The sequence below is a fragment of the Colobus angolensis genome, unplaced genomic scaffold, assembly GCF_000951035.1.
Source record: "Colobus angolensis palliatus isolate OR3802 unplaced genomic scaffold, Cang.pa_1.0 Scaffold107, whole genome shotgun sequence".
Classification (NCBI taxonomy): Eukaryota; Metazoa; Chordata; class Mammalia; order Primates; family Cercopithecidae; genus Colobus; species Colobus angolensis.
This window is the reverse complement of record NW_012111697.1, coordinates 3,649,708-3,671,459: the sequence shown is the minus strand read 5'-3', so window position 1 is coordinate 3,671,459 and position 21,752 is coordinate 3,649,708. Positions and strand designations below refer to the sequence as shown.

Below are 21,752 nucleotides of genomic sequence, written 5' to 3'. Positions count from 1 at the left end.
TCCTGGCCACAACTTCAGCTGAGGAACTTGGCACAGCCAGCTTGGGACCCAGGACCCTAACGGTACTGGTAGGGTGGGGACACCTTGTGCTGAAAACCTTAGCACCTCCATCTGAGGCTTATTCAAGGGGGAGAGACCTGGTTGTGGCAGGTGGGAGGAGTCCTAGCCCCAAGGAGATGAGGATTGGAAGGTGAGGTGAGGTGAGGTGCTGGGAGGTTGTCTCAGTCAGTACAGGGCTGTCTCCTCCGTCCCTGCCAAATTGAGATGGGAGTTAGTAATGCTTACACTTAAACATTGAGTTTACTATATGTGAGGTGCTATTCTCAGCACTTTAGCTTGTTTTTGTTTTTGTTTTTGTTTTAAAGAGTTTCACTCTTGGCTGGGCTCGGTGGCTCAAGCCTGTAATCCCAGCACTTTGGGAGGCCGAGACGGGTGGATCACGAGGTCAGGAGATTGAGACCATCCTGGCTAACATGGTGAAACCCCGTCTCTACTAAAAAATACATAAAACTAGCCAGGCGAGGTGGCAGGTGCCTGTAGTTCCAGCTACTCAGGAGGCTGAGGCAGGAGAATGGCGTAAACCCGGGAGGCGGAGCTTGCAGTGAGCTGAGATCTGGCCACTGCACTCCAGCCTGGGTGACAGAGCGAGACCATCTCAAAAAAAAAAAAAAAGTTTCACTCTTGTTGCCCAGGCTGGAGTGCAATGGCACAATTTCAGCTCACTGCAGCCTCCACCTCCCAGGTTCAAGCAATTCTCCTGCCTCAGCCTCCCAAGTAGCTGGGATTTATAGGCATGCGCTACCACGCCCAGCTAATATTGTATTTTTAATAGAAACAGCGTTTCACCATGTAGGCCAGGCTGGTTTTGAACTACTGACTTCAGGTGATCCACCCACCTTGGCCTCCCAAAGTGTTGGGATTACAGGCGTTAGCGACTGCGCCCAGCAGCCAGTTTTTTCGGTTTTGTTTTTAGAGATGAGGTCTTACTGTGTTGCCCAGGCTGGTCTATAATTTGTGGCTCAAGCAATCCTCCCACCTTGGCCTCCCTAGTAGCAGGGACTACAGATGTGAGCCACTGCACTTGGCAAAGTGCTTTGCTTTTTTTTTTTTTTTTTTTTGTAGAGACAGGGTTTCATTTTGTTGTCCAGGCTGATCTCTCGAACTCCTGGGCTCAAGTGGTCCTCCTGTCTTGGCCTCCCGAAGTGTTGGGATTACAGGCATGAGCCACCGCACCCAGCCCCTGCTTTACTTCTAATAACGGTTCTAATTCTCCACAATAACCCTATGAGACAGGTGCTATTATTGTCTCATTTTAGGGATGGAAAAGGGAAGGTGGGTGGGTGAGGAAATGGCAGAAGTGGGATATGCATTCTTGCGATCTAGATCCGCAGTGCTCTCTCTTAGTCCCCTTTTGGCTTTGTGGGCTTCTCTGATAACCGGCTCAGTTGGGGGATGGGGACTCGAGGGTAGATTCCCGGCTTCCGAAGAGGCGTGGGAATTCTGTTCCCCTACATCACCGCGTCCTTTCTTCTGCCCGGTTTCCCCGGAAGTGTGGCAGAGGCGCTGTGTTTGGACCGTGCTATCACGGTCCCCCAGATGGGGCCTGGACGATGCCTCCTGACGGCCTTGCTGCTTCTGGCTCTGGCGTCACTGCCGGAAGCCTCCCAGTACTGCGGCCGCCTTGAATACTGGAACCCAGACAACAAGTGCTGCAGCAGCTGCCTGCAGCGCTTCGGGCCGCCCCCCTGCCCGGGTGAGAATCCGAGACCCAGCCTTGCTTGGGCGGAGCTTGCAGGTGATAGGGAGCGGGGAAGGGGTGAGGTCTGTGGGCTAGGGGCCAGAGAGTCTTGCTTACGGGTCTAAGCGGTGGGCCTTATGTAGATCACACAGGGATGGCAGACAGAGCCTCTGCAGATAGCGCGGGCTACCGTAGGGCAATAGCGAAGGGATATGGCTGGAGAGGCGGGATAGGGGCCCCGTGGAAAGGGTGGGCTTTATGTAGATAAACCGGGAGTGGGCGGAGCTCGGAGCAGAGCAGGCGGGGAATGAAAAGGCGAGCCCGGAGAAAAGTGACAGGAGCGGAGCGCACGCTGATAGGCTGGGGGCGTCCTGGAGGGGCGGGGCACGCTGGGATAGGGCGAAGGGAGAGGGCGTAGCCTGAGCAGGGGCGGGCTAGACGGCCGCGCTGGAGAGCAGCTTTCCCGCTAGACTATGAGTTCCGGGAAAACTGCGGGCTCAATGACCACGGCGATTTCGTTACGCTCCCGTTCCGAGAGTGTTCTTCTGGGCAGTGCAACCCCGACGGTGCGGAGCTATGTAGCCCCTGCGGCGGCGGAGCCGTGACCCCCACTCCCGCCGCGGGCGGGGGCAGAACCCTGTGGCGCTGCAGAGAGGTGCGGATGGGACTCCCGGCCGGGCAAGGGCGTGCCGGAGGTGGGGGGCCTAGATGTAGGGAGCGGGCATAGCCCTACATAAGTTGGGCCTTGCGGGACCCAACTACCTTATCAGGTACCATATCACATGGGATGTGGCCCCATTAAAGGGTATAAAGATGAAAGGTTTGGGAGCGGTCAGGAGTGGAGTGTGGCCTCCAGCTTTACTCCAACCCCTTATCCCCAGAGGCCGGTCCCTGCCAAGGGGCCCTGCCCCCTCACACCTGGAAACCCGGGCGCCCCTAGCTCCCAGGAGCGCAGCTCACCAGCAAGTTCCATTGCCTGGAGGACCCCTGAGCCCATCCCTCAGCAGGCCTTGCCGACTTTCCTCCCGCTGTTGGTGCTGGTCCTGCTCCTGACCTTGGCGGTGACAGCGATCCTCCTGTTCATTCTGCTCTGGCACTTCTGCCGGCCCAAGGAGAAAGCCGACCCCTATCCCTATCCTGGCTTGGTCTGCGGAGTCCCCAACACCCACGCCCCTTCCTCCTCGCATCTGTCCTCCCCAGGCGCCCTGGAGACAGGGGACACATGGAAGGCCTCTCTGCTTCCACTCCTGAGCAGGGGTTAGTCCTGGAGGAGCCCCGGGGCGGGGAAGGTGGACTGGACGCCCACCCTTCCTCCCCTTTACCCTTCCCCTTTCTTCCAGAACTGCCTGGTCTGGGGTCACAGCCCCTGTCTCGCCTCCTAGATGAGCTGGAAGTGCTGGAAGAGCTGATTGTACTGCTGGACCCTGAGCCTGGGCCAGGTGGGGGCATGGCCCATGGCACTACTCGACACCTGGCCGCGAGATACGGGCTGCCTGCTGCCTGGTCCACCTTTGCCTATTCGCTGCGGCCGAGTCGCTCGCCGCTGCGGGCTCTGATTGAGATGGTGGTGGCAAGGGAGCCCTCTGCCTCTCTGGGCCAGCTTGGCACACACCTCGCCCAGCTAGGGCGGGCAGATGCATTGCGGGTGCTGTCCAAGCTTGGCTGATCTGGGGTTTGCTGGGCTTAACACTCCAATAAAGAACTTTGTTGACTGCTACGTCTAGTATACAATTAGCTTTGAAGTACTTCTTGAAGTACAATCCTAATTAGGCAAAGACCCAACAGCTATCCTCACTGCTCTTTGCCCTAGAAGGGCCTATACATGTGGGAGGGTTGACCCCAGAAGCCTCTGGGCCACCAGAATCCCCTCTGGGCAACAGCCCTGCTACAGACACGTGCTGTGTTCTGTGTTCTGTGTTGTTCTGAAGCCATAACAGACCCGACTGACTTCTAATTCTCAATGATGGCCTCACCTATCTGTTGAGGCTGATGAACTTCCTTGGCTTATGATGGGTGGGTGTGTAGAAGTGGGGTTCCTACCTGCCCCCATACCCTACAAATGGGAAGACCATCTCTCCAAACATTGACAGACTTTATTGTGGGGGGGTTCCCACCTGGGACCCCACCTCTTAAATAAAAAAGTGCATAGAAAAGAAGGGATTTAGAAACCTTTGTACAATATCTACATCCTGGGCCCCCAGAGCAGAAAGGGGGCGATTGCTGGGTGGGCTGAAGGGGTGGAGGCAGGGCCCTTGTCGCCTGCATGCCCACATCCACCCTGAACATGAGGATGGGGGCGAGATACTCTGGGAGGGGCTGGGGGGCCCCCAGGCTAGGGGCAAGATGGCAGCGACGGCAGCAGGAGGTGTGAGGGGTCGTGATGGGCAACCACGGCCTCAGTTAAGGAACCGACGGCAGCGCTTGGCGCCACAGTTGCAGGGCAGCTTGTTGCTGGCATCCTCGATGGGGAACTTGTAGTCGTAGGTGAGCTCCTCACCACGCAGGATGCGGCGCAGGGCGAAGATGACAATGTGTTTCTGGCCCTCCACGTGGATGACCCGAGAGAAGCAGTTGGGCTCACAAGAGTGGTTGATGAAGCGGGCGGCATTGCCATGCATCGTGGCGTCCACTACATCAAAGTCATCCATGCGGAACATATAGCACCCGATGCCCTGCAGGGATGAGGTGGGGAGATCAGGTGCTCTGTCCCTGTGGACAGGCTCGCTTCACCCACTGTCTTCCCACGGCCACTGGGAGCCCACCTTCCCATCGTAGAACTTCTCCCGCTTGTCAGTCAGCACAGAGCGGATGACGATGCCGGAGTACTCGATGACCATCTCCCCTGCATCGATGTTGCGCTTACAGAACAGGCCTCGCCCATGGATGGCTGATCTGCAGGGCAGGACAAACAGGGAACTCAGGGGGGAGGGGGACAGAAACCAGGCAGTACCCCCTACCCAGTGCACCTGTCCGTCCACCCAAGGGGCATCCTCCCCCCCAACCCCACTCACCTGTAGACACCCACAGCTTCTTTGGACGTCTTCTTAAGGTGACGAAAGCGCATGGCCATGGGCAGCTCCAGGCTGGTGGCACGTCTGGTGAGGGACAGCAGGGTCACCCAGGCTGGTGCTCAGAAAGACCTCTCTCACCCGTGCTCACTCTCTAAGACCCTTCCTTCCAGACCACCATCTGCCCCCCAGCTCACACTCCATACCTGGTTGACCTGAGCTGCACCTCATCCTCTTCCTCATCACAGGTGGCCCCCTCAGGGAGCACCCGGTGCTGGGAGGCCAGGAAGTTGAACATGTCAAAGGTGCACTTCCTGCAGGTGGGAGCAGGGGAAGGAAGAACATACTATTGAAGACAGGGCTAACAGGGAAATGGGTGGGGTTCATTCTTATGTCAGCTCTAGAAATAACTCTTCTTTAAATTTTTATTTTACAGATGCGGTTTTGCCATGTTGCCCACGCTGGTCTCGAACCCTGGGCTCATGCGATCCTACTGCCTCAGCCTCCCAAAGTGGTGGGATTACAGGCGTGAGCCACTGAGCGTGGCCAGCTCTAGAAATAACTCTTGAAGTGACCTAATGTCTCCTCCCCAGGCCTCAGTTTCCAACCTCCACATATATATATAAACATGTAGTATATATACAGTATACAAATATGTAACTACACAGTTAACTCCCACCCTCAAGAGCTCTCATAGGGGCATCCTGACCCGGGCAACACACCCTAGACCTCTCACCGGAGATAGACCTCTGCCCGAGCAGCCCCATGGGGATTCAGGGGCGGCTCCTCCTGGCCCTCTCCTTGCTGGTGGTAACGGAACTTATAGTGCTGGCAACGCTGGGCTCCGGGAAGCTGCTCGGCCAGGAAGATGACAGCATCGTGGTGGATGCCCAGGAGTCTCGCCCCACTCATTCCTGAGGGGAGATGTTGAGGACACACCTGTCATGTGGAGGGCCCATGGTGCCCTCGGGGAGACATCCAGCCCCCAGCCTCCTGCGGGGCCCCCTGCTTACCACTAAAGGAGAGATGTCTGAGTCGGGCATGCCCTCGGGCCTCTTGCACTTTCTCGATCAGAGTTCTCCACGCCCCTGGGGAGACAGCAGAGCCAGGGCTGAGTCAGGATGGTGTTTTATGGACACTCTCCCTCCTGCCACTGCACCCCCCAAACTCACCCTCCAAGCTCTCTGCCTCCACGCTGAACCCATCCTCACTGCTGATCTCGAAGCGCAGATGTGGGCCAGTCCGTTTCGGGGCCTGGTTCTCTTTATCATCTGGGGATGGAGGCTCTTCCTCAGAGCTTGAAGCCTCACCTGGTCCCAAGAAGCAGGCTGGAGTGAAGATCACCCTTCCTGGACTCAAAAGCCCCTGAGCCCCGCTGCGCTCCCAGCAGACACCACTCTCTCCACCCCTAGGCGCAGACACAGATACTAGGGTCTAATGGCCCTCCTTCTGCTCCAATTACCCAGTGGGCGCTGCAGAATGAACATTTCTTCCTCTAAGGAGCCTGTGGCTCCTCTTCTGTGGGACTTCTCAGGTACAAGAGCGTTCCAGGGAGGCTTGGGGCCTTTTGGCAGGACACGCCTAGGGCTCACTCAAACCCAGTGTCCCATACATCCCATCTACCTGTCATTATTCTGTTTCTCACACAAAATTTAAAAGACCGGAGAATTATATTTTGCACGTCTTTTTTAGATGCAGCAAATTTCTGTAACTATTACAAATATATAATATCATTTTTTTTTTTTTTTTTTGAGATGGAGTCTCGCTCTGTCGCCCAGGCTGGAGTGCAGTGGCCGGATCTCAGCTCACTGCAAGCTCCGCCTCCCGGGTTTACACCATTCTCCTGCCTCAGCCTCCCGAGTAGCTGGGACTACAGGCGCCCCATCACCTCGCCCGGCTAGTTTTTTGTATTTTTTTAGTAGAGACGGGGTTTCACCGTGTTAGCCAGGATGGTCTCGATCTCCTGACCTCGTGATCCGCCCGCCTCGGCCTCCCAAAGTGCTGGGATTACAGGCTTGAGCCACCGCGCCCGGCCTATAATATCATTTTTTGAGACAGTCTCGTTCTGTCGCCCAGGCTGGAATGCAATGGCGCGATCTCGGCTCACTGCAACCTCTGTCTCTCAGATTCAAGCAATTCTCATGCCTCAGCCTCCTGAATAGCTAAGATTACAGGTGCCCACCACCACACCCGGCTAATTTTTGTATTTTTAGTATAGACAGGGTTTCACTATGTTGGCCAGGCTGACCTCAGGTGATCCACCTGCCTTGGCCTCCCAAAGTGCTGGGATTACAGGCGTGAGCCACTGTGCCCAGCTACAAATATATTATTATATAGGCTCACATGCACAGAGCCAAGTACACTGTATGTTATGAGCTATTTAGTGGATTTCTCAAGGGTTAACAGATTAAACAGGGCAGACGGGACATGCTGACGTAGTAGATGTGGATGTGAAGAAGTGGCTTGGGGGTCAGGACAACACTGGGCCTGAACACCTGGAAGGACAAAACTGTCATGGACTGAGATAGCAAAGGTGAAAGAAGAATGGGTTTGGCGTGCAGGCGGAGGGCTCAGTTTGGGACAGGCTGACTTTGAGAGGCCTCTTAGAAACCTCCCCCTGCAACCTGCTGGTGGAGATGGTGGGCAGGCAGCAGGACGGGATGGAGGAGGCCACAGTTCAGGAACAGGGTCTAGGCTGGAGAGAGCAATGTGGAGACAATCAGAACACAGACAGGAGTACAGCCACCAAGCTGGAAGGGAGCCCCTGCGAGTGAGCATACAGAGAAGTCAAGGCCAAGGCCCCGGCACACATCTTGACTGACAGCTGTGGGCAAGGAGGCAGGACCAGAGGTGAGCGCAGGAGCAGCCTTGGAAGCCAGGGAAGACAATGCTTCAAGGCGGGAGGGATCCGCTGCACCAAACGCTGCTGCTGCTCAAGCAGGTGTGGGCTGGGGACTGACCACTGGGAGTTGGGGGCACAAAAGCTTGAATGGAACAGGCTTTAGGAGAGGCAAAACCCACATGGCCACACTCTCCCGATGTCACCACTCCAGACCACCCTGCCCCACCTCCCCCGCCCCAAGGGAGACTCTAAAGCAACACTCCTGCCGTGTGACTCCCGTCCTCTCCAGGCCTCAGTGCCCCAGAGTCCACCTCTGACAACTTCTTCCCCGTGTCCCCCAACCCTCACCTCCACTGTTTCCCGAACACGGCAGGACTGACCACAGGACCCTGGCAGGTGCTCTCACTGCTCGCTTTCTCAGTGCCCACTCTAACCTGCCCTTGCTAATGTGTCTGTGTCCTGCACCAAAATGTGGTCTGGTCCCTGAGGACAGGGACCTCCCAAGGCCACTGCCATATTCTCATGTCATCTCTGAGACATAAGCAGCCTCTGAGTTAAGCAGTCTCAATCCACATCACTCTGCTTCCCCGCTCAGCAACTGAGCTCTGTGTCATGAGAAAATCCAAACATCTGGACAGGATTGGGCTACCACAAAATCCCAGCCTCAGGCTGCTTGACCACGAGCTTACCTGACCGCAGCCATTCCCCCCACCACTGCCCTAAAGGACCAACAGAAAAGTACCCCCAGCTTCAAGCAGTCTACCAGCCACGCCTCCTCCAGGGGTCTCCACCCCTCCCTATTACAGTTTCTGCATAAACACTTGCTTCCCCTCCTCTCCTTTACCTCAGAGGTCACCAGTTCAAAACCGGCCACCAGGCCTCCTCCCACTGCCTTTTCCGTCCCAGCCTGCCCTTCCCCGCCATCCATGCCTCCGCTGTCTCGGCCCTCACACCAAGCACCTCCACGCTACTGGCCCACCTCCCCCTCACCATCCTTAGCTGAACTCTGGCCAGGTGCCTGGGCTGTTTTGCCTTCCTCAACCATGGTCTCAATTCTGGACTCTGACACAACATCCCACCCTGTGCCACCTGCTCTCACTGGACACCAACCCTAGACTCCATAGGCCTGGTAGTCTCTGTGGCAGCTGAGATGTGATGACTCCCTTCCCCGAGCCTCTGGGACACCACTCTTCTGATCTTCCCACTGTCCCTGACCATCATCTGGGTGCTAGTTGGGTTGCATTCTCTCTGGATGATCCTAGAACTTCACCTTTGGCTACTCTACGAAGCTAACTCTCAGCCCTTGGCAGGTTTGGCTCTGAGGCCCTCCCCTGGGCTCTTGGGCATGCTGGACAAAGACCCTTAAGAGGATCCCACATAGAGCCGAAATATCATTCCCACGTCTGTTTCTCCCACAAGGCCAGAGACTCCCCAAGGTCATCTCTAACCCTAGCACTGAGGCTCAGGCTTGGCCCCCGGGAGTAGATACTGGTTTTCAAAGCAGACTGATTCTGCATCTGTGAGTCACCCAGCTCAGCCAAGCACAGGCAAGGAGGGAGAGAGAGGGCAAGACCGGTCCCTACCTGAATAGTGGTGCCACTGGGACTCAAGCAGCAGGTCTGGGGGACCATCGGGGACTTGGGGAGGACCACCTTCCGGAAGTGGCAGCAAAGGGGACCGTTCCTGGAGGAGCCTGCGAGAAGAGACCTGTCAGGAAGGGGAAGGACAGAGGTCCCAGACCCTCCAGGGAGAGATGCCTGGTCACTCACCCAGGACTTTCTTCCCCAGCGGGCTCCCCAGGCCGATCCAGGTCAAGGACCCCGCGCACTGTGGGGGTTTTCATCCTCACACGGCTAAACCTGGGAGGGCGAGCCCGAGAAGGATGAGCCGCATCTCCCACCCATCCGCCCCCTTGCTTGCTCTGCCAGTCTCAGCACCCACACTCACCCGCCACTGCCAAGCCCCAGAACCTGGGGGATATCCTCTGAGGCCTCTCCATCTTCATCCAGCCGGGGGGCTTTGTATGGGGGAGGTGCTGGCGGGGACCGGCCAGAGAAAGTGGACACCCTCTTGACGCGGATGGCCTGGCGGGGTGGGCTGGCTGGCCCACTGCTCAGCACCAGCGTCAGGGGAGGGGGCGGTGGGGGCGGGGCAGGGCGGACCACCCCGACCACGGGCAGCACGCCGAGGAGGGGGCCTGGGGGCAGAGTCCAGGAGGTGGGAGCTGTTGGGGAAATGGTGGGGGGCAACGGTGGCTGCTTCACTGGGGGTGGGACAGGTTCACCCTCCCCAGCCATCTTCACAAATACTTGCCCCAGCTTGTTGACAAGGATGATTTTGGATGTGGCAGGTTTGGGGGGCTCGGGGGCAGGGCCAAGGCTTAACACCCGGACCCCCGGGGCCCCTGGGAGCCAGGCAAATGTGCGGGTGGGGTCAGCTGGACTGGCAGGCAGACCCTGGGGGGGCTGGCTGCCATTAGCCAGGGGAGGCGCCGGGGGGAGCGACTCCTCTCTAGGGCCAGCACCTCCCTCCCCAGGCCCCCCTAGGTTCTTCAACACAAAATCCACAATTTCTGATGGCAGGTCCTCAGGAGGCCGGGCCCTGTCCCCTGCAGCCCCGAGGACCCCTGCCCGGCCTACTCCTGGCCCTGAAGGAGGAGTGCCCTGGCCCCGAGGCTGCTGCACCGCCTCGGCCTCGCTGTCAGTGCCGTCATCCACGCCGTCCAGCTGTTCAATGCGGGGGGCTCCAGGGGGGGCGCTGGGGGCCAGGCCAGGGGCGGACACCACAGTCACAGGGAAGTGGATGTAGCGGGAGCTGGGGCTGGCCTCCTCCTCGGAGCTGTCCCCTGGGCCCCCATGGCTGCTCCCCATGGCCCCAGCGGCTACAATCTCTTCCTGGAAGGGCTCAGTCCCCAGCAGGCTGGCCGCGAAGTCCAGGTCAGCAGCACTCAGTCCTGACACCACCTCCATGTCCTCGAAGTCTGGGCCCAGGTCTTCAGGGGGTGGTGGAGATGGGGCCGGGCCAGGGGGAGCCAGCTCCCCTGAGGTAGGTGTGAGGGCTGTGACGACTGAGGTAGGAGGGGGCACCCTGAGCTGAGGGGAGGTTTTGAGAGGAGGGGAGGCCCGCCGTGACGGAGGCGGCCTGGGGGCCAAAGGGCTGGGACGACGGGAGCGTCTGGGGGGAGCTGGGAAGTCCGGGTCTCCCACTGTGGGGATGTGGTGGGTCAGCGAAGATGGACTTCCTGTTGGGGGAGGGTTGGTGTCACCAGCAGCTCCCATCTCCTCAGCTCCAACCCCAACCCCCACATGCCCAGTGCTCACCAGGGGAGGGCAGGGGGCCAAAGGAGACACCCCCCAAGGGCCTCCGGGACGGTGAGTAGTTGGGCACTTTGATTCGAGCCCCCGAGAAGGAACGGGGAGCTGGAGGAGGGGCGCTGCCTGAATCTGGCCGCAGTGGGGGGTCCAGGTTCTGAATGGGCGAGTGGCGCTCAGGAGCTCCAGGGACAAGGACATCTGTGTCCAGTGGGGGGTCCTCACCACCTGGGGGCTCTGAAGAGGCGAGAAACGGCATTGGGGTGGTAGGGGCTCTGCGTCAAAGCCTGCCCACATGCCCTCCTGCCCTCCTCCTGAGCCACTGTGCCTCCCAGGTCCCCGACCCTGACCCAGTCACAACAGGCCCCCGTTTCCAGTGATCACCCAGGCCAAGCCCAACGTGGAGTTGGCAAAACCTGCACACACCTGGGCCAGGGACCCTTCAGGGCCACTCCCCACTCGTTCCTTGCCATCTCCTCTCTGCTGCAGGCTTTGCATGCCATGGAGATATGCCCTCTCTCCAGCATGGCCAGTCCTACCACTTTGTTACTTGCCTGGTGCATCCCTGCCACATCAGATGCCCCCGCCCGCCCCCAGCCCGAAGGTTCTCCATTACCTGGCGCCACCCAACCTCTGCAAACTGATCTCCCTCCTCCACCCAACACTCCCTCGTTTCCAGACGGGATGGGTGTACCCTCCTCCTCTGTCCACTTCTTGTCATGCTCCAACCTGGAATTAAGCCCTTTCTATCATCCAAATCTCTTCCGTCTCCTGCTCTGCCCACAACAAACTCTTCCCCATTTCCAAGCCCATTCTTTGCCCTGTGCCATCCAGCTCTCAGCTACATCCCACCACCAGCATGGCTGGAAGGGGGCCGGTTTGGGAGCTGAGCAGATCCAGGTCCAATTCTACCTCCCCCACCATGTTACTGTGTTTAGCCACTGTCCCCTTTGAGGTGTAGTATGGCAACACTGGGGAGCATTACATGAGCACAGAGCCCCAAGTTAGGGAGCTGTAAGCACTCTGCTCCCTGCAGTCGTCCAAAAGCCAGCACCCCACTCAAGCAGACAGCGTGCTGCTCTCCCCACCTCACTTCCCATGAAAAGCCAGGCACAGCCCCTGGCACGCAAGGCACGGCAGTAAGCGAGTTGCCAGTACGTTACAGCAACTGAAGCAAGAGCAAGCCTCCTAGAGTTTACAAAAGGGAGCGGGGAACAGAGATCTGTAGGTTTGTTTAGGGAGAGCGGCATTCAGGAAGAAGACAGAGCCAATGCCACACCTGAGGAAGGGGCGGGGCTGTGCACAATGGTCTGGTTCTCCTCTGCAGCCTCCAGGTGAGCTGGCTCTTCCCGCGGCCCCCATGGCCGATACTCCAGAATTCGGCACCGATACCAGCAGCGCCTCCGAGCATCCACCGTGCTCCAGTACAGACGGGAGCACCTGGCGTGTGGGACAAGACGGTTAGGATGCTTGGGAAATGGGATCCAGCTATGAAGTCCCCTGGCCCCATGGATCACCCCAACCGCTCACTGGTAGCCAATGGGGAAGAGCCGTCCCTCGCAGTCCGAGAGATCAGACAGAGTACCCAGGGAGTCAATGCGGATGGAGCCTGTGGTGCAAAGCAGAGGTCAGGAAAGGCAGGCAGGCCAGGGCAGGAGGACAGGGCGGAGAATAGGCAGCTTACCAATGAGCACGTTGATGGCGTCAGGTTCAAGCCCCGTCAAGAACTTCCGCTTGAAGTTGATGCCCTCGAAGTCCACATAGACTCGGCGGAGAACATCAAAACCATCGGGGTTCACGATTTCCTGGAAGAGAGGGTGGCAAAGTGAGGTGGCTGAATTGGTGGGGGAGGTGGATGCCAGGGATAACTTGATAGGTGAAGTTTGAGTAGTCAGGGGCTTGGCCTAAAGGCCTCTGGGAAAACAGACGAGGAGACACAGAGAGGCAATAAGGCCAGGCCTGGGGGCCACAGGGGTCCCTAAGTGAACAGGAAGATAGGTGGGGAAGGAGATGTGTGCCCCACAGTTCTGGCCCACCTTGCCATCTAGGAGATCAGTGTGTTTCTGACAGAAGACTTTCTTGTCGTCCTGGAAGATGCAGTAGCTGGCCCGGGCACACATGAAGTGGAAGTTGCTGAGGCAGGAGGACAGGCAGCAGCCCACCGTGGCACCAGGCTTCAGGCAGAGCTCGCAGCGCTGCGTAGGGGAGGGCGGCTCAGGGGAGAAGCCAGGGCTGGGGCCGGGCGCCAGGCACCACTGCCACTGAGTCTGCATGGGTCCCTGTCTAGCCTGGCACCTGGCACGGCACAGGCTGTCCCCAGGCGCAGCCTCTCCCCAGCTGCATCCAGGCCCAGGTGCACACCAAACTCTCTCTGGTTCTTTGAAGCGAGAATGACAACAGCTAATGCTTGCTGATGGCACTGACCATCTTTGTCACACTGCTTTCAGGTAGAGGTTGTGTTATTGTCAACCTCACAGATACCCCTGCAGTGGGAATCTCTACCACCCTATTGCCCAAGAGCGCTTGAGGTCTCTCTGTACCTGGCCCAGACACCACTCTGAGGAGTGGGGAGTCTAACCTCACAGGGATGTAGTCAGACCTCAACACCACCCAGCATGGAAAGCATGCAGCCCAGCTTCAGTCAATGGGCACTCTTCTCACTTTTAGACTCCCAGGCTTCAGGCCCAGATTATGGCCAGAGGGACCCACATATGAAAAAGCTGCTATCAGCACCAACGTCCCAGGGCAACCAAGAGACCTCAGCCTGGCAGTGAAAAGATGCCAGGTAGGGAATGTGAAGAGCTGTCTGCACCAGAGGAGGCCTCCCCGAGAGCCAGAGGGTTGCCCACCTCTCTGGGCCCACGCCCTCACCATCTGCCTCCCTCGGGCCACAGCAGCATGCACATTCTTGAGGGAACCGTCGTTCTCCTCGAAGACTTCTGCCGACCAGATGGCACAGTTGACGTGTGTCCACTCATTCTGCCCGATGTACAGGAGCCGCCCCGCCTCCTGGGGCAGAAAAGGAGTAGCATGATGTGGGGGGCCAGGGACCAGGCCCCATAACCTGGTGTGTCACAGAGCAGCCCTCACCTTGGAGTCTGCATCCCCGTATTTGAGGCAGAGTGCACACTGACGGGGGTCCTCCAGGTGTGAGAAGGCAGCCGGATCCTTGCCCTGGAATGCTAGAAAGGAAATGTGAAGGGAGGTCTAAGAATCAGGACCTGGAGCCAGGTCACCAACACAGGGCCCCTGGCTTCTGGACCCCCACTTCCCAGTACCTGCTGAGGGATCCCCTGGAGGCTGCCCTGATTCTGGGGTCTCTGGTTCCTGCTGTCTCCACTGCGCATAGACATGATCCAGGGATGGGGGCAACACCGCGTTGGGAAGGACTCCGCTGTGGACAGGCAGCGTTAGCAGCTGATGCGCCCAACAAGAGCGGCTGAACGGGGGCCCATCCACAAACCAGCCTCAACTTGCCATGACACCCACTGCTCCCTCTCCACGTGGAACTTCTCTCAGTTCACCAAATAAGCCAGGCCCTCTTGTGGCACCTTGGACATATGAAATGCTGCTTGCTCCTCACGCCTGGAATACTCCTCCTCCCCAGCTCTGCTCCAATGTCATCTCTTTCAGGAAGGCTTCCCTGACACCTCGGCTCCAGAAGGTACCACCTCTGGGTCCCCACCGCCCCCTGGTATTCTCCATCACTGCCCTGACCATCTGGGTCTTCAGTGCCTGGCCGGCCCCACAATGAGCTCTTCAAGCAGAGCCCAATTTGACTTGCTCACTGCTTTGTCCCCAGCATTGCCCTGCACAAAGCAGAAACAAAGCTTTGCTAGTCTAGCACTACCAAGGAATCTCACCCAGGTTCCACCACCCTCCTCTCCAGCTCCGCTCCAGACCCTACCTCTGCTCATCTCTTCTTAGCCCAGCATGGCCCCTGCATGCCCTAGCCTTGCCCTAACTCCCTGGCTTCCCTCCTGCTACTCCGCCTTGCTCACTTTGGCAGCCGGGTACTCCGTCGCCAGTACTTGGGGTCGTGGGCGTCGAACCAGCCGAACGCAGATTCTAGCAGCTGGGGAGTGGGTTAACAGGATGAGAAGAGCCGGCTTCCCCAGGAGAGCTGGCAGGGGCAGGGTCTGAAGGGCCCACTCCCCCACCCCACAGGCGTCCCCGGAAGAGCTCACCTTCAGCAGGAGCCCCTTCATCTGGCCTCCAGCCCGGCGCTCTGGGGTCTCTCCCTCCTCTGAGTGCCGCATGAGGATGCCCACCATGTCCTCCATAAAGCTGTGCTGTAAGGGGGTTTGTCAGAGACTGAGTCACCTCTGCGCAACCCCAGCCCTCTCCTCCTGGCACCCATCTGCTCCTTCTGGTGTCCCACTCACCACAGACTTGTAGTGGCCATCCTCAAAGCGCTGACTCACAGCTTGCAGGCCGCAGGGTCCTGGGTGCAGCTGCTTCCCATCCGGCCCACACTGCAAAGCGGGGAAGTTAGCAGGGCTGGGGGTGGGCCTGGCCCCACCCCATCCTGCCTCCAGGGCCCTCCAGACCTGGGTGCAGAGCAGCAGTGGGCCCGCCACCTTGGAGCTCAGCAGGCCCTGGAGCACCTGGCGCAGGCCCCCCTGCAGGGCCCCGCTCAGGGCCTCTCGCCAGCGGGGCTGTGCTGCCCCAGCACACGGTCCGCAGGTGTAGAGCACCGAGTCTGGCAGTCCTGAAAGGATCTCGTAGTCTTCATCTAGGACAGCCGAGTAGGAAAGGGAAAAGTGGTTTCAGAGGATGTGAGGGCTCCCAGCAGCCTCTAGGCCAGCAAGGATCCTTAGCCCACCTGTCCTCTCGGGGCCTGTGGTGGGGGTAGGGGTCTCCACAGGGTTGAGGCTGCAGCCCAGGTGCTCCACTGACTCACCTGAGAGCCCCTCGCACTTGGCATGTACCCAGTGATCACACTGTGCGCACTGCATCATCTTGCTCTCATAGTCGTTGTCTTCATAGCAGCGTGTGCAGATCGGGCAGTAGTTTCCTGGAGGAAAAGAAAAGAAGGAGTCAGAGGTGCTGGGGTTCCCACTCAGCCCTGAGCATCTCTGCTCAGAGAATAGCTGTACCTTAGCTGCCTCTGTTATGCCCCAGTTTTGAGTCCCTACCAGTCCCTAAAAGATGCTTGAGGATGAGTTTTTTTTTTTTTTTTTTTGAGACAGAGTCTTGCTCTGTCACCCAGGCTGGAGTGCAATGGCGAGATCTCGGCTCACTGCAACCTCCGCCTCCTGGGTTCAAGCAATTCTCCTGCCTCAGCCTCCCGAGTAGCTGAGATTACAGGTAACCACCATCATGCCCGGCTAATTTTTGTATTTTTAGTACAGATGGGGTTTCACCACATTGGCCAGGCTGATCTCGAACTCCTGACCTCAGGTGATCCACCTGCCTTGGCCTTCCAAGCCACTGTGCTCGGCCTTAGGATGAGACCTCTTTTCAGACTCTGCAGAACACAGGGCCTTGCAGATGTACTACCTGAATAAGGCTTCCAAACTGCTCAGTGGAGACGTGAGGTTCCAGGAAGTACCTCAGACACCAAGATAGTGGGGTCCCAGGCCTTCCACTCCCACCACCCTCAGAGGGGCTATGCGTCCCTGTTTTACATACTGGACGGACTCCTGTGGAAGAGTTCCCTGAGTTGAAGCGATAGTCCCATAGCTAGAAGGTGGAAAGCCATGAGAAAAGAGGGTCTGTGCTAAAGCCTGTAGAAGAGCCTGGCCATTCCCCAGTGGCCCCCAGTGTCCAGTTCCCCTGCCCGGTCCCCACCTTTCTCATATAGTTGGGTGCACCTGGGGCAGAGGCTGTAATCTCCAGACCACTCGACGTCCCAGTTCTTGCCTGGAGTTGCCCCACAGCTCTTACAGCGCACACAGGCTGAACAGATCTGGGGGAGCAGGGCGATGTTAGGGGAAAGCCAGACACTGGGCTGGAGCTACATGAGCGGGAGACGGGAGAGGAGGAGTTGGGGATATGCAGGAAGCAGGCAAGGAGGGATAGGTAAGAGGAGAAGACACACAGGACAGACACGGAGGAGAAACAGGAGGAGGGCAGGAGCGGACATCAGGCTAGAGCAGGGGATTCTGAGCCCATGGAACGTGAGATTCATAAGCTCCTAAAACCACTCCACACAAATTCTGAATATAAATCTGACCTATGTGAAATTTTTGAAGAGAACATGTTACTAATCAAATTCTTAAGAGGATCCCCAACCCCTGCTCCTCCTGAGAGCCACAGCCTAGAGCAAGTTTGGGGGTGGTGGTGATATTCATTAGAGACAAAGCTAAGGGGTGAACATCATCTCTCACCCAGTGGCGCCGTTTGCGCGTGGCCCGGGTTGGATAGCTGGGCCCCAGACAGGCTGGGTGGTAAGCATGGCGGCAGCGCTCGCACTCCAGGAGGTGCTGTTGAATGCGGAGACAGAGATGGTGAAACCTGCTGGCACAGGGATGCCCTCACCTTCAGGCCTCCACGCACCCCGGCTGGCCCCTGGGCCCAAACCTTGGATCCACGGCCTTTGCGTCCACAGACGTGGCAGAACTTGCAGCGACGGCAGCACCAGGTGTCGTGATGCTGGGGCAGGGGCCTCTCGGCCTCCTCCAGGCAGAATGGGTGGAAAGGGTCACAGCAGACTTGGCAGAACACCAGCTGGGGACAGGGTCAGGGAGTGAATGATGGGCATAGCATGAGGCCAGAGGGCCCAAGGAATCAGGCTGTGAGGACCGACAGAGATCTGGGGGTCTGTGAAGAAAGGCGGAGATCTAACCTCGTGGAGTCCTTTGCTGGCACACAGCAAGCACACCATCGGGGGGCCCCCTGGCACAGAGGTGAGCACACTCAGGCCCCCCATCAGCCACACGTTCTCTAAATCACAATCCTCCTGGGGGAAGAGAGGACGCAGGATCAGAGGGCAGCCAGGCATACAAGGCAGACCCACCTGACTTCTCAATGACACAGTCATCAAGGTTCTTCCAACCAAAGGCTCTGTAACTCACCCCACTCAATACCATACCTTAAAATCCACACGGACGCGGTGCACACCATCAGGAGACTTCTGCTTTCCAGTCCAGCCATTGGGAAAAGAAGCAAAGGGGCCAGGGGCCAAAGTATCCTGGGGAGGGAAGGTGGGGGAGTTTAGAGCTGCCAGCCTGGCGGAGATGCAGACTCCTTTCCTCACTGCCCTTCCCCCAGCCTACTGGACCCAGACCCTGATCCAGACCCCTCTGCTCTCCAGACAGGCAAGGCCCGCCTCATCCCTCAGGGCCTGTCCTCTCGTGTGGACACACCACGACACTCAGGTGTGTCTGTCACTCTGACTTGCCAGGTAGCTCCTGGAGGGAAGGGGCTCTCGGAGCGGGCCGTGCTGACCTTGTCCAGGCGCCTTCGGGCCTTGAGCTGCAACACAGGCTGCAGGGTGGGTTTGCGGGGCCGGCTCTGCTCCTCAGGTTCTGGCAGTGGCAGCTCTAGTCAGGACACAATGAGCAGTGAGGTCCCTCCCCTTCCATGCCCCTCTTCTTCTACAACCCCAAATGTTACCTGGATTCCCAGGGCCTTCTTTAACTAACCAAGACCCGCCAGGACGACTCTTTCTTGTTTTTTGAGGCAGGGTCTCGCTCTGTTGCCCAGACTGGAATGCAGTGGCGTGACCCATAGCCCACCGCAGCCTTGAACTCCCAGGCTCAGACGATCCTCCTGCCTCAGCCTCCTGAGTAGCTGAGACCACAGATGCGTGCCACCACACACAACTAACTTTTGCTTTTATAGAGATGGGGTCCCACTGTGTTGCCCTGGCTGGTCTTGAACTCCTGGGCTCAACTGATCCTCCCACTTCGGCCTCCCAAAAGTGCTGGCATTACAAGTGTGAGCCACTGCACCAGGCCTAGGATGACCCTTAAGTCTCACTCATTAGGCTCACTGAGCAGCTCATAAGCCAGTTCCGTACATCCAGCTAAAAACTGCCTCCTCCTCTGCCCTCAGCCACCTTCTCTATCAGACTGACAGAGCCCTGGGTCTGGGTGCCTTGTCCCTCCTACACAAAAGACACAAGACTAAATAAAGGATCAACAGAGAAAGCATTAAACAGTTCGCACCATTTTCTCGGGGGGTCCGACGCCGAGGAGCAGGGGGGCCCCCGGGCTCCGAGTCATCCGAATCCTCGAAGATATCATAGGAGGGTCGCTGTTTGACGCAGCGCCGGGCTGACTTGCGCTGCAGGAGGGAGTCCTGCTCCTCGGGCCCTGGGGGGGCCACCACCTCCTCCCGGGGCCCCCCAGCTCCCGCCCCCCGGCGTGGGCCTGGAGGACCAGGGGAGGCCTCAGGAGATTCATCGGAATCCCAGGGCAACAGCGTCTTCACTATCGTCCGGCCTGCGGGAACAGGGGACTTAGTAGGATTTGAGCTCAGCCAGGGACACGGGACACTGGGAGAGAAGCCAAAAAGAAGCGGGGCAGGGAATGAACGCGGGAGCTATGAAAGCACACAACGGAGAAGACAGACAGCGTGAGCTGCAAGGGAGGAGAGCAAAGAAACAAGCTCCCTCCACAGCACAAACTCTAATACGGTTTTGAGAAGAAATGCTCCTTAAAGCTCGTCACCTTTTTTAGCCAGTCGTTCCATCTTCCGAGCCTCTATTTTGTCACACTTCCGGTATCTGGGGAGGGGAGCAGCACGTCACCAGGGTAGGGGACTGGTGGTCTGGGGGAAGAGAGGAAGCTCTCCACAAGAATGCCAACCCCACTGCTCTGGCCAGGCAGAAGAGGAGCGAGGCAGGAAGCCTAGAGGACCGACACCCACGGGAGCGAGGCCACGCCCCAGCTACTCACACACAGCACTGCTTCTTGGTGTTGGGGCCCCCAAACTTGGGCTTGTCTAGGCAGTTGACACAGGACCCACAGTCCTGCACACGTAGACAGCCCCGACAGTGTCCACATCGAGCCATCCGCATCTTCTTGCCGTGATGGGAGGGCAGTGAGCGCCGGGGTGTGTGGGTCAGGGTCCCTCCAGACCCTGCGGGCTCTGAGTCTCCCCCAGGGCCTGCCGTCTCCACCTTTCCCCGCCGGGACCGTGACGGGACACTCTCAGTCTCAGACGCTGATGATGTATCTATTGTAGCAGGCAGGGAGGAGGGGATGGAGCCACAAAGCCACCAGGCCTTATACCTCACTTCCCTGCTTTCCGACAATCTGGCTCTGGCATTCTCACAGCGCCAGGTTCCTGGTGCCCCCAAACGAAGTTGCTCTAGGACCTTAGTACTCAAGCCCGCTTGCCACCTAACCCCCAAGCATCTGACTTGGCTCCCTCTCTCCTAGGTTCTTGGTGCACATCGCCCAAGTGTGGGGTCATCCCCAAACCTGACATAGCTGTCCAGTCTCCCCACCTACCCTCTGTGGCGAGGTCCTGCCGATCCCTGAGAGGGAGGGCACTGAGGCGAGGGACATCTTCAGGCACCATGGCCCGGGCCTGACCCAGGGCCACAGCAGCATGACGGCAGACGTGTTTGATGCGGGGACCTTGCACAGGTGACTCAGGACCCTGGGGGAGAAATCAGAGTGTGGGCGGGCAGCTGCTGCTTGCGCTCCCACAGTCCCACTCCTCCCGCCAGTCTTCTTCAGGGTCCTCCTCCCGATGCATACCGAGGGCCGCTCTCTCTTAGCTTCCACCGACTCATCTTCGGGCCGGACAGGGCCTCTGTCGGAGACCTGCTTGAGAGCCCCGGCCACCTCCTCCATCTGCCCCCCAGGGCTCGGCTGGCAGGGAATAAACAGGGTCAGGGGCTGGATAGTGAAAAACGATAGGGACAAGGAGCCGGGTATGGTGGCTGACACCTGTAATCCCAGCACTTTGGGAGGCCAAGGCGGGCAGATCACAAGGTCAGGAGTTCAAGACCAGCCTGGCCAACGTGGTGAAACCCTGTCTCCACTCAACATACAAAAATTAGCCAGGTGTGGTGGCGGGCACCTGTAGTCCCAATTACTCAGGGGGCTGAGGCAGGAGAATCTCTTGAACCCAGAAACGAAGGCTACAGCGAGCCAAGATCATGCCACTGCACTCCAGCCTGGGCGACAGAGACTCCATCTCAAAAAAAAGAAAGACAGGCACAGGGAACTAGCACAGGGAAGGGCCGGGGCTGGGGAGGAACAAAGGAAGGTGGGGGATCACAGAAAGTCAGATTCTGAGGGTTCCCCGCAATGCTGGAAAGTGTCCAGGGAGGCGGGAGGTTAAGGGACTGCAGAGAATGGAGACTAGATGGCTGGGTGTGCGCTGGGCCCAGATACCATGCTCACCGGCATGGAAGCTGCCACCTTCTGCTGCTGCTGCTGGTCGATCTTGAATAGCTGCACTTTGGCTCTCTTGAGGAGGCTGAACATCTTCTCCTCTACCCCAGACAGTGGCAAGGAACCCAGGCCCGCAATCCGGGCTTTTTCCAGGGGAGACATCTGCTGTGGTGATGGCGGTGGCTGCAGCTGTGGCTGGGGTGGCGGTAGCGCCTGGGGCAGGAGCTGGGTTTGCAAGGCCTGCAGGGGCTGCAGTAGCTGAGCCTGTGTCTGTGGCCCGTTGCTCAGAGCTGGAGCCCCGTGAGGGGACACCTCGGCCTTAACAGGAGTGGCGACCACAGGGGCGAATCGAGGCAGGCTGAGGTGGTTGGTGCGGCCCACTGCCCGAGGCTCAGGCTCAGCTGGAGAGTCATCGGCAGGAGGAGGCTCTGGCTCAGGGGCTTCAGGAGCCCCAAGAGGAGGAGGAGTAAGCACCGATTCGTAGATCTTCAGGTGGGCTTCGCTTGGGGTAAACTGAGGGGCCCGAAGGAGTAGGGGCCTCCGGGAGGTGGTGGC

At 58.5% G+C, this 21,752-nt stretch overlaps 2 protein-coding genes across 3 annotated transcripts in view; one reads left to right on the top strand and one right to left on the bottom strand.

The window, feature by feature from the left end:
• Nucleotides 1-12: 12 nt before the first annotated feature.
• On the top strand, nucleotides 13-3,891 carry IGFLR1 (IGF-like family receptor 1). Of its 2 annotated transcripts, XM_011948224.1 has the most exons (5): nucleotides 13-62; nucleotides 1,551-1,753; nucleotides 2,209-2,393; nucleotides 2,620-2,995; nucleotides 3,079-3,891. In XM_011948224.1, exons 2-5 carry the CDS (start codon nucleotides 1,597-1,599, stop codon nucleotides 3,402-3,404), a joined length of 1,044 nt encoding a protein of 347 aa, XP_011803614.1. In that variant the 5' UTR covers nucleotides 13-62; nucleotides 1,551-1,596; the 3' UTR covers nucleotides 3,405-3,891. The 2 variants fall into 2 exon arrangements, with proteins under 2 accessions (XP_011803614.1, XP_011803609.1); XM_011948219.1 differs by lacking the exon at nucleotides 13-62 and having other exon boundaries at nucleotides 1,175-1,753.
• The window catches only part of KMT2B (lysine (K)-specific methyltransferase 2B), a gene marked incomplete at its 5' end in the record, with an annotated part of 20,877 nt that continues 2,938 nt past the window's right edge, over nucleotides 3,814-21,752 (bottom strand). The window contains 35 exons of the mRNA XM_011948970.1: nucleotides 3,814-4,410; nucleotides 4,501-4,630; nucleotides 4,750-4,833; nucleotides 4,953-5,060; nucleotides 5,483-5,660; nucleotides 5,760-5,834; nucleotides 5,919-6,056; nucleotides 9,172-9,281; nucleotides 9,358-9,447; nucleotides 9,536-10,829; nucleotides 10,909-11,136; nucleotides 12,179-12,339; nucleotides 12,430-12,508; nucleotides 12,584-12,704; nucleotides 12,936-13,094; nucleotides 13,771-13,908; nucleotides 13,990-14,081; nucleotides 14,178-14,293; nucleotides 14,901-14,974; nucleotides 15,087-15,191; nucleotides 15,285-15,374; nucleotides 15,450-15,634; nucleotides 15,803-15,916; nucleotides 16,693-16,810; nucleotides 17,232-17,327; nucleotides 17,425-17,571; nucleotides 17,690-17,803; nucleotides 17,936-18,034; nucleotides 18,292-18,386; nucleotides 19,014-19,289; nucleotides 19,518-19,573; nucleotides 19,746-20,025; nucleotides 20,304-20,454; nucleotides 20,556-20,669; nucleotides 21,207-21,746. Coding sequence (XP_011804360.1) covers nucleotides 4,135-4,410; nucleotides 4,501-4,630; nucleotides 4,750-4,833; nucleotides 4,953-5,060; nucleotides 5,483-5,660; nucleotides 5,760-5,834; nucleotides 5,919-6,056; nucleotides 9,172-9,281; nucleotides 9,358-9,447; nucleotides 9,536-10,829; nucleotides 10,909-11,136; nucleotides 12,179-12,339; nucleotides 12,430-12,508; nucleotides 12,584-12,704; nucleotides 12,936-13,094; nucleotides 13,771-13,908; nucleotides 13,990-14,081; nucleotides 14,178-14,293; nucleotides 14,901-14,974; nucleotides 15,087-15,191; nucleotides 15,285-15,374; nucleotides 15,450-15,634; nucleotides 15,803-15,916; nucleotides 16,693-16,810; nucleotides 17,232-17,327; nucleotides 17,425-17,571; nucleotides 17,690-17,803; nucleotides 17,936-18,034; nucleotides 18,292-18,386; nucleotides 19,014-19,289; nucleotides 19,518-19,573; nucleotides 19,746-20,025; nucleotides 20,304-20,454; nucleotides 20,556-20,669; nucleotides 21,207-21,746 — 6,231 coding nt within the window. The remainder of the gene's footprint in view (nucleotides 4,411-4,500; nucleotides 4,631-4,749; nucleotides 4,834-4,952; nucleotides 5,061-5,482; nucleotides 5,661-5,759; nucleotides 5,835-5,918; nucleotides 6,057-9,171; nucleotides 9,282-9,357; nucleotides 9,448-9,535; nucleotides 10,830-10,908; nucleotides 11,137-12,178; nucleotides 12,340-12,429; nucleotides 12,509-12,583; nucleotides 12,705-12,935; nucleotides 13,095-13,770; nucleotides 13,909-13,989; nucleotides 14,082-14,177; nucleotides 14,294-14,900; nucleotides 14,975-15,086; nucleotides 15,192-15,284; nucleotides 15,375-15,449; nucleotides 15,635-15,802; nucleotides 15,917-16,692; nucleotides 16,811-17,231; nucleotides 17,328-17,424; nucleotides 17,572-17,689; nucleotides 17,804-17,935; nucleotides 18,035-18,291; nucleotides 18,387-19,013; nucleotides 19,290-19,517; nucleotides 19,574-19,745; nucleotides 20,026-20,303; nucleotides 20,455-20,555; nucleotides 20,670-21,206; nucleotides 21,747-21,752) is intronic.

Coding starts and splice junctions, on each gene's coding strand:
- IGFLR1 (XM_011948224.1), top strand. CDS start 1,597: ATGGGGCCTGGACGATGCCTCCTGACGGCCTTGCTGCTTCTGGCTCTG. Junction 1,754..2,208: donor CGGGCCGCCCCCCTGCCCGG/GTGAGAATCCGA, acceptor CTTTCCCGCTAG/ACTATGAGTTCCGGGAAAAC. Junction 2,394..2,619: donor CCCTGTGGCGCTGCAGAGAG/GTGCGGATGGGA, acceptor CCTTATCCCCAG/AGGCCGGTCCCTGCCAAGGG.